We start from the raw sequence: 10,715 nt of genomic DNA on the forward strand, positions 1-10,715 counted from the left end.
GATTTAGAAAATGATTTAAATTATTTAGTGAGATGGGCTAATAAATGGCAAATGGATTTTAAGTATAATATATGCAAGATAATGCATGCGGGTTATCATACTTTGAATTATAAGTATAATTCGGATGGAAATAACCTTAACAGTGTCATAAAAGAATGGGATATTGGTATAATGGTTGATCAGTCTCTTAAGCCATCCAAGCAATGTGATGTTGCTAGTGGTACGGCAAGTAGGATTTTAGGTTGAATCTACAGAAATATTGAATAAAAGTCTAAAGAAGTTATAATTGCATTGTATAGGTCATTGGTTAGGCCACATTTGGAGTATTGGCTCCTTACCTTAGGAAGGACATTGAATTGTTGAAAAGGGTTCAGAGGAGGGTTATTAGAATGGTACCTGGGATGGAGGGTTTGTCATATGAGAATGATTAACATCTTTGAATTTTTTTTCTCTTAAAAAAAGAAGAGTTAGAGGGTATCTGATTGAGGTGTTTAATATTGTAAAACGAATTGATAGTTTGATGCATAATCTGTTTTCATATTTAACGGCAAGAATAGTAGGACTAGGGGACACAAATATAAATCTGGGCAAGGTAGGAGTCATCTTCAGCAAAGACAGTTTTATTTTACTAATAGGGTAGTTGGCCTCTGGAATGAGTTGTGGAGGCAGTGAATTAAAGTGAGCGTAAGAGAAAGCTTGATAATTATGTGAATGATAAGGGCTGGCTTTAAGATCTTTTTAAATAGTTTTATTTTAGTTTAGAGGATGGGACAGCCGAGATGGATCAATAGGTCCCTTGTTGTCCCTGAATATTATGTTATGTTAATGTATACTCTACTTCTCAACAAGTTTGTAATCAGTGATTTTCAACATCTGGATTTTGAGCCTCGGGAACTATGCAACAAAAAGAATTAAAACATTGTTTCTAGATAAGAAGAAGAAATCTAATTTATTGGTTGCCAAATCAAAGCTGCCAGTATTGAAATAAAGAATTTTCAGTTGGGGGAGAGGGAGGATACTTTACTAATAAATTCCTTAATAAATCTTCTTTCTAGGGAGAGATCAAACTACTAATAAATAATTATTTTTTTGTCTGAATGGGAAGAGGCCAAGCTAGAAAATAAACTCCCATTATAACTTAAACAGCATGTGTTGTAGGGGGTTGGGGGAGTCAAACTATTATCATACTTAGAAATGGTAATCACAATAAAAATACGTAGTATCACTAATTAGTCCCAATAAACTTTGTAGTTACTTTTAACAACAGCTTATGTGTCTATGTATTTTATTTTGGCCACGGCTAGTTCATGAATATTTTTAAAAGATAAAGCTCACATTTTAGAATAAGCTCGCAGTATGAAGACAAAGCACGTTTTAAAGGATGCGATTGCTGAAGATGAAAACAATTATATCGTTATCTTCAAGAGAAATTAAATAAATCTTAGTACAACAAGAACTGCAGCCACACAAAGGACAAGAACTACAGCCACAGAGTACAACAAGAACTACAGTCACACAGAGCGCAACAAGAACTACAGCCACAGTGTACAACAAGAACTACTGTCACACAGAGCACAACAAGAACTACAGTCACAGAGAGTAGCAAAACTGCAGTAACACAGAGCACAACAAGAACTACAGCCACAGAGTACACTGTGGCTGTAGTTCTTGTTGCGCTCTGTCTGACTGTAGTTCTTGTTGTAACAACAAGAACTACAGTCACACAGAGCACAACAAGAACTACAGCCATAGAGAGTAACAAAACTGCAGTAACACAGAGCACAACAAGAACTACAGCCACAGAGCACAACAAGAGCTACGGCCACAGAGCACAACAAGAACTACAGTCACACAGAGCACAACAAGAACTACAGCCATAGAGAGTAACAAAACTGCAGTAACACAGAGCATAACAAGAACTACAGCCACAGAGCACAACAAGAACTGTAACTACATAAAGCACTCTACAATTCAGTATTCTCAAGGGTTGACTGTCGTTCTTATAACGTACCAACAGCTTAAAGTGCGGGGGGTATTTTGTGGTATCACACTGATTCGATCCCGGCTCGCCATCTCTAAAATCCAAAGCTTTACGACAGGGCCAATCCGTTCCCGTTTTGTGTTGGCTGTGGCTCTTTTCTATAGATATTTGTCCTGTGTGGGAAACAGATCACAAGCACAGACTGCCAAAACAAAAAGCCTGATAGAAACTTGAAATTAACGTAACGACTAACTTTGTTTTATTCACGCTGGTGCTCAAACATCGAAAATTTTCCAAATTCAAACAAGTGTTAAAATGCTATGAAATTACAAGTTTGTCTTTAGAGAAACTAGCGTTCAGTGTATTGAAGTCACAGAACTCGTTATTATCACCACATGCCTTTAATTACATTTAAATCATGCATGCTGTGTTTAATGACCTGTACATTTTCGTCTCATTGCATTTCTCGAGACTTCTAATTCTGGGAACAATGAATCAAACGGTTTTAAGAGTCACAATGTCTATCCAAAACAGAACTTGCTAATACCGCCAATCATACATTTACAACAGCAGGTCTCTGATATACAACACGCATTTACTGCTGTATATATATAATATGATTGTCAACGATTTCCCAGAACTTAACTTAGTGTTCCTAAATTTGTTTGTTTGTAATTAAACACAAAGCTACACCATGGGTATCGAAATCCGCAGACATCCCGCTGTGCCACTGGGGGGCGTGTTCTTGAAATACTTTATTTTTAGAGAACACTAAAGGATTTTGCGGGATATTTAAAATATTGCGCAAAATACATAAAAATAGTATCCAGTGCAGGGTACGTAAAATAATGCATAAAAAACCAGAGAATTGTGGGCGGATTGATTCAAATGATATGTAAAATGATTTGCTTCAGAATTTCATGCAAAGTTACATAAAGGGCTATCTATGCATAGACGCTCCTGAACTGATAGACTAGAGGGAGTAAACAGTACCCATCATCAACATTTGGGCTGCTCTTGAATGATCGAATTGTGGGATCTGGCCATCACTCTTATGGCGAACTCGCAGTTCTAAAGTGAGCGCGTTTTTGCGACAGTGGGCGCGAACCAAGGACCGTCGAATTCACAGACAGACCAGGCTAATTATTAGACTATGCCAAGCCCAATGTGAAATGGGGAAAAATAATGTAGCGTGCGGATTGATTGAAATAATGCGAAAAGTAAAGTTAACTATAGTGTCCTGTGATCAAGAGCTAGTTTAGGTAATGTGCGAATTAGAGAAAAGTAGAGCCGTGTGCGGGTTGATTAATGAGTAAATAGAAAAAATAGTGCTGTGTATGGGTTGATTAACTTGAAAACAGTGAAACTAATGTTGTGTGCGGGTTGGTAAGTGTGTAAATAGAGAAAAGTAATGTTGTGTGCGGTTTGGTTAATGTATAAGTAGGGAAACTAATGTTGAATGTTGGTTGGTTAATGTGTAAATAAACAAAAACAGTGTTGTGTGTGGGTTGGTTAAAGTATAAATATAAGAAAATTAATGTTGTTTGTGGGTTAGTTAATGTGTAAGTAAGCAAAAGTAGTTTTGTGTGTGAGTTGGTTAAAGTATAAATAGGGAATCTAGTGGTGTTTGTGGGTTGATAAATGTGTAAATTGAGAAAAATAGTGTTGTGAGCGGGTTGGCTAAACTAATTCATAAATAGTAAAAGGTGATTTGGTGGTCAGGTTGGTTAAAGTAATAAATGAATTAGAATTTTTATTCCAAGATAGATAGTGATTTGAGTTAAGAATTAATAAAACGAAACATAAACAGAATTATTACTGTTTACTGCCTTCTTAATTAAAATAAAAATAAGAAATGTACTGTCACCTAATTAAAAATCTCTCTTGATCCTTTTTTTTATTTTTTACTTCGCATCAACATATTAGAGCAAGTGATCCAGTTGTCAAATATCCGTGGTATGAAAAAGTGAAAGAAGTTTGTCTAGTTTAAATTACTCACTGGATCCTAAGACGGTTGATTAGACCGAACCACTAAACCTTTGGACAATAAAAGTATAATATTAGTGTTAAATTACCCCATCTCGTGGTTCATAAATCACAGCTACTTTCAGGCCTGGCCAGAACGTCACATATGTGTATGCACTGTCCAGTTTACATAAGTAATTAAGGAGATTCATTTTTTAATGGCTTAGAACCGAAATAGATACTCGTACGTGCATAGACACATACACAACTGTAGTAAAGTAATCACATAAACACACATTATATACAAATCTATATAAATTTATACACGTATTTTATATAAAAAATTCACAAAAACTCTTATGAATACATTTTACATAGAAATTTACATAGACATTAATTATGCGCACTGTACAGCGCACAATAAGGTTCAGAAATTTGCACAATAATCAATATAGCTATAAATATATAATTTTACGTATAACTTAGATATAGTGATTAAACGTATATCTATACAAATTCAATATAGGAATCGCGTGTAAAATTCGATTATAAAAACACACATTTTGTAACATCGTTTTTACTAGCCATATAAATATATCGCCACAGACTGGAAAAGAATTAGTGTTGTATTTCTTGAGTTACGACAAGTATACGATTACTATGTTAATAGCTGCACACATCATATATTATGAAAATATATTCGTGGTCGATGAAAAAAAACACTTGAAGTTCGTGAAGAGTTGATAAGGATGAAAATAAGAAGTTGGTGTTGGTTATCATCATTTACATATAGCAGAGAGCAGCGAAAACGTGAAACTGAAGAGAAAATGGAATAAAAGTGACAAGAATTTGAATTAACTTAGCTAATTCGTTTAATTTCTCCGCTCAACCACCAGCAGGGTCGTCGGGACTACATTTTAGGTCTCTTGCAAGATATTTAATGGGCCGGGTGTATTCTAGTAGTTAGTAATCTCGGACTGTGAATCATGGGATTCCTGGTTCACGACCCATTGCCACAAAAAAATTCTCCGCACTTTGGGGTTATGGGTGCGCTATAAGGTTGACGATCGACTCTCACTATTCGATCAGAGAAGAGTGCGCTAAGAATTGATGGTGAATGCTGTTGACTCGCTGCCTTCTATCTCCAGTCTATTCACAGATAGCCTTTTTTTGTAGCTCTGCGTGAAGTTCTGATACAAAGAAGAAGAGGTATTTATTGTAAGTTCCTTTCAATACACAAGTTTGTCGAGAAAATGGGAAATTTGAATTACATTCTTAGAAAGGTGTATTTTATCTTTTAGGTATTTTATACGGATATTAAATGCTCTTATTAAAAATTCTTCACCAATAATAAGAGTGTCCAATCCTGAAGTCGCTCAAGAGATAGATTTTAATGAACTTGTGACATGGTCATAATGTCTGTTAGGTTCCGGTAGCTAGGAGTACTGACGACGGTCAGTTTATTTGTTAATCATTACAAAGCTATGCAGGCCTGGCATAGCCAGGTGGTTAGGACGATCGACTGGCAATCTGCATCCCATCAAACATGTTCGCCCTTTCAGCCTTGGGGGCGTTATAATGTTACGGTCAATCGTACTATTCGATGATAAAAGAGTAGCCCAAGAGTTGGCGGTGGGTGGTGATGACTAGTTGTCTTTTCTCTAGTCTTTCACTGCTAAATTAGGGACGGCTAGCGCAGATAGTCCTCGTGTAGCTTTACGCGAAATTCATGACCAAACCAAAGCTATACATTGGGCTATTTGTAATGTGCATATTGCAGAGATTGTTCCCTGAAATTTAGCGTTATAAAGCCTCAAGCTTATTGCTGAGCCATAATGAGAAGTGAAGAATACTCTGAATTGATCGAGATTTTATATTTTATTACAGCTGTATAACGTATAAATATCCAGACTAAAAATAAAGAGTTAGGGTACATCATTAAAATCTGATCACAGAAATAACACGTTTTTTTTATAACAAAATTCGTGTGAGTAACAGAAAACCTGACAATAGAAACAGCTCGGGTAATTCATTAACCAAACTGCATTCAGTGGCACAGCAGTGAGTCTGAAGGCTTATAACGCTAAAAACCGTGTTTTGATACTCTCGGTGGGCATAGAACAGATAGCCCAATGTGTAGCTTTATGCTTAACTACAAACAAACGTTAAAAATTTGATGGGATAAACAACAAGATTACTTATGAACAGTGAAGGTAAGGCATTAGAAACAAGAAGATTAGCTATGAACAGTTAGGGTAAGTGATTAAAAATCTAATGATAAAAACAAGATTACTTATGAATGGTTAGGGTGAGTCGGTAAAATTCTGAACAAAAGAACAACAAGATTACTTATGAAAAAAATAACATAAGTCTTGAAAAAGTTGAGGATAGAGACACCAAGATTATTTTTGAATTCTTAAGGAAAGTCATTACTTTAACTGTTGGAAAGAAAATTCTTCGCTTTGTGAAAATATAATTTAATTGTTCTCCTACATTCTCATCACGAGTTCGTTTCAGGTGCTTAAGTTTTACATTAAAGTTGCTAATTTGCTTGCACACGTGAGATAACCAATTAAATTTATTACATGACAGATAATCAATTAAAATTATTACTGAGATATATGTGTGTTTATTGTGCTTATCAAACCTTATATTGGACAACACCCTTTTCTGGCATGTAATAAAGATTGCATTGCATCACTTCAAGTTTAGCAAGCTATTGTGAAAACTGTCTTTGTGATCGCTGAGTAAAATGTATTTAATAACGAGCACTTCTCTTCCCCGCTTACAACACCGTGAGCAAGTTTCGTAGTCAACCTCAACCGTGTTGTGATTACAAGTTAAACAAAAGAAACTAATTTCATGAATATTTGTTTTAACAACGATGGAAGAAATTCGTAAATTTGTAAAACTGTGTGTTGTATCTTATACCTTGAATTAAAATTTTGTAAGAAAATAATATTTCCTTTTTAAATATTTCATTATTCTCAATAAAACTTCAACAAGTGGAATTCAGCTGTTGTCATGAGGAAACAAAGGTTGCTTCCCCAGTTCCCTCTGAAGATGTCAGTACTATATATATATTTCTAGTGGTAGAAAGCTTTCCCTATTGTACACACAGAAGACAATACATGATCAAACATCAGTATCGAGGACCTTAATGATAACTACAAATAAAAGTTTATACCAAAAAGGAGAGTCAACACTGACTTCAATTTATGATAGCTCTCATCTTAGAACCCAGGCGATAGGACTATTGTTCAATCTACAGAGATTATCGCCGTTGATTATAAAAGTTAGCCATGATCTATATTTGTTGCTGATTTACTAAACATTATCTTGGCGTGATCACTGTTTCAGTTTAAGAGCGAGAGCTGATGAAGCATTGTTAAATAAGATTGTTCGTATAGCTTTAATAGCAATTACACCGAAAAAATTAATGTTTTTAATGCTCTTACTGAAACAGAACTGTACTTTGACATTATTTTTAGTTTATAAAGTTGTGTTTCAGTAGATTGTTAATATAGTTGTGTTTTGTTTCAGTAGGACTGTCAATAAAGTTTTGTTTAAAGTAGGATTGTTATTAACGGTTTAGTTTGATTTCAGTATATTTGTTAATAAAGGTACAGCTCTGTTTCAGAAGGATTGTTAATAAAGTTTGTTTTGTTTAAGAGGGATTGTTAAAAACGTACAGTTTTGTTTCGTTCTATTAATACTGTTGATAGATGTTTAATTTATTTTAGCAAGATTATTAATAAAGGTTTTGTTTTAGTAAGATTTTAAACAAATTAACAGTTTTGTTTCAGGAAGATTGTTAATAAAGGCACAGTTAATACAGGAATAGTTTTTTGTTTTTCAGTAGAATTATTAATTAATGTACAATTTTGTTTTAGTAGGGTTAATAAAATTGTGTTTCAGTAGGATTGTTAAAAAAGCTTAAGTTTATACATTGTATCGGTTAATTAAAATATTTTGTTAAAACAATTACATTACTAAGAGGTGATATAACTACAAGATCTAGAAAATATAACTGTGAACCCTAAGATGGTATATATCTTAAGACATACAAAACTGGTAATAATTCTAATTATGTCAGTTAGCAGACCAAATAGGGTGCAAGACACAACATTACATTACTCAATAACTGTGTACTTATATCATAAAGGTGCAAAACTAAGCTTTTAATCATACTACAAAGCATTTCATGTTCATCATGTGGGTTTAAAAAAGACATTATATCATTCAATAAAGAATTTAAAATACATCTTCAGGACAATACTAAAAATGTTGCTACATTGTTGATTTTTTTGCCTGTTTCTAAGCGACTAACAGAAATTTTGGGATGGTTTTTTCCTTTCTATTATTTTACGATAAATTTACTTAGTCCTACTTCGTTTGTTTCACGCAAAGCAACGCAAGGGCTTTCTGCTTATAGCATTCTTTAATTTTGAGCTCATGCACCAGAGGAAAGATCTAGTCAACAACAACTATCATCACCTCTTGTCAGTGTGAATAGAGGGATTAGACCGTCACTCATATTGAGCATCCTCGGATCCGTAGTGTGGAGTACGTTTTTTGCATCATCAGGTTTCGAGCCATCAATCTTCGAATTCGTAGTCCAAATATGCTAACCATAAGCCACACACGAGCAAAGCTTTTATTCTGTGGTTTTGATTTATAACGAATGAAAATTATTTATACAGAACGAGTCCAAGTAATGATTTTATTTTTCCAGATAATTTTCCATCTGTGAATCATCAATTACTGGCGAACATTCTCTCCGAGGACTGAGCTGGTATCTTCGGCGTTTAGTCTCCAAATCCACAACATACAAACTTACATATGTTCTTGTAGATTCATAACTACAAATATAAATTCGATTAATCATATAATCTTAATTTTTCTAACCTCTTTAGATGATGAAATTAGTTGTTGCGTTGCTGTTCAACTTATGCTGTTGTTCTATATAAATCTAACGGTTTTTTTTTTCAAACAGAACTGTAAACTAAGTATCTTTTAGTGATAGTAAAAAACGATTATGTGGTATGAATGAACTTCTGATGTAACAAAAATGATCATTAAAAACCTTGAAAGATTCGTTGTTCTTCATTTTTCATCTAAGATTATTATACGTGATAATGACATTCAAACATGCAATTCAGAAAATTACACGTTCATAATTCTCGATTTGCTGATTATAAATATTTCAGCACAGAACCTTTCTTAATTCTGACATCGTTTTGTGTCGCCTTAAATGTAAGCTTTTCTGTAAAGCAAATATTTCCGGACACTCTTTTTTTTATAACATTTAAATGTTACTGCATAAAACAAAAACATTTATTTTTAACAATGTTTTTAAGGTCAAACCAACAAGAGCTTTAATATACATTGAAACGTTATAAATACTCCACAACGATTTCTATCAACTCACGAAGAAACTTTAGCAGACTGAATAAGTTATTTATTGACTCTATATATTTATAATAAGCTGCTTAAAGTTCATATTACGGGTGTAAAACACAACATTACATTGTTCAATAGCTGTGTAATTTATCTCGTATAAAGTATCTATAGTACAAATTATGGGTGTAAATAAACCATTTTATCATTCCACGAAGTATATATTTAGGTTATATTTGGAATATTTCGGTTAAATAGGAAATTCTAGGATAAAGAGTCTGCATAAAAAATCTCTTGTTTGTTCACGTTGTTAAGGTGACATGACATAGTGACATGCTGCATGACATATCTAAAACAGTTGGCCTAAGGAAAATAAAAGATTACAATGATCTTCTCAGATATTCACAGATTTTAACAAAAGTTTCATCTGTTGTAGAAATGATGGATGGAGATGAGAAAGTATTAGTGTCAGTGTATGGAAGAAATACAGAGACAGATACACTAGATAACCTTCGTTAAAAATGGTTTTGCGAAAAAACTACAACCTCTATTTCATTTGCCTCCCACATCTGTAGCTGCACAGTTTCCCAGCATGCATCAAGTTAAGGTGTGAATGGACAGTGATCAGTTGCCACTACCATTAGAGTGGGGAGGGAAGCTTTCTGGTAATCTCTGCACATCCATATTGACTGACCTTCCACCAGCAACACAATACCTATTAGAAGGACTAAGATGTAAAACAGACTGTCAAACTATGAAGTGCGCAAATATGGACTTGAAAGCACCACAGCATGTAGCGAGTGTCATGGCATCACCTGCTTGAACTCACCCACTGAAACATATGATACCATTGATTTCGATGACTTTGCTGCTGCTGATGATTGAATTTGGATAACTAATATTGGGTGAACCTTTATCTAGAATTATTGTATCTTAATATACTTTATGTAAATAAAATACATAAAATGAAAACGTAGTGCACGCTGTTTTTTTTTGGAAATAATTAATCAATATTATGTTATGAAGATACCAAATAAGCAATTTCATTATGGAATAGATAACATTAAATACGTTAGGGAATTAAACATCTTTTTAAATATTTGCAAAACTAACAATTTAATCGTAAAAACACGCCTAATGTATATAAATAATGGAAACCATATTCGACAGGCTGTTCTCAAGGTGCAATGGCCTAAATATACAAATATGCAAATTCCATATAGTTTGCAGGAGTTTATCTTGGTAAGTTTTAGATATGTTGGTATATGGACCTTACTAAAATGCATTGTGAAAACCTTTTGTCGCTCTTATTTTGACCTTTTGACCATAGTTCTCTTGTATTAATACGTTGCATGTAAAGTTCATTAGT

General features: G+C 33.8%; 1 protein-coding gene across 2 annotated transcripts in view; it reads left to right on the top strand.

The window, feature by feature from the left end:
* Positions 1-9,044, top strand: part of LOC106468905 (prothoracicostatic peptide-like) — a 37,440-nt gene extending 28,396 nt beyond the window's left edge. For both annotated transcript variants that reach the window (XM_022397959.1, XM_013929359.2), the window contains one exon: positions 8,682-9,044. In XM_022397959.1, coding sequence (XP_022253667.1) covers positions 8,682-8,737 — 56 coding nt within the window. In that variant the 3' untranslated portion in view covers positions 8,738-9,044. The remainder of the gene's footprint in view (positions 1-8,681) is intronic.
* Positions 9,045-10,715: the final 1,671 nt, after the last annotated feature.

Source organism: Limulus polyphemus, unplaced genomic scaffold (assembly GCF_000517525.1).
Source record: "Limulus polyphemus unplaced genomic scaffold, Limulus_polyphemus-2.1.2 Scaffold92, whole genome shotgun sequence".
Taxonomy (NCBI): domain Eukaryota; kingdom Metazoa; phylum Arthropoda; class Merostomata; order Xiphosura; family Limulidae; genus Limulus; species Limulus polyphemus.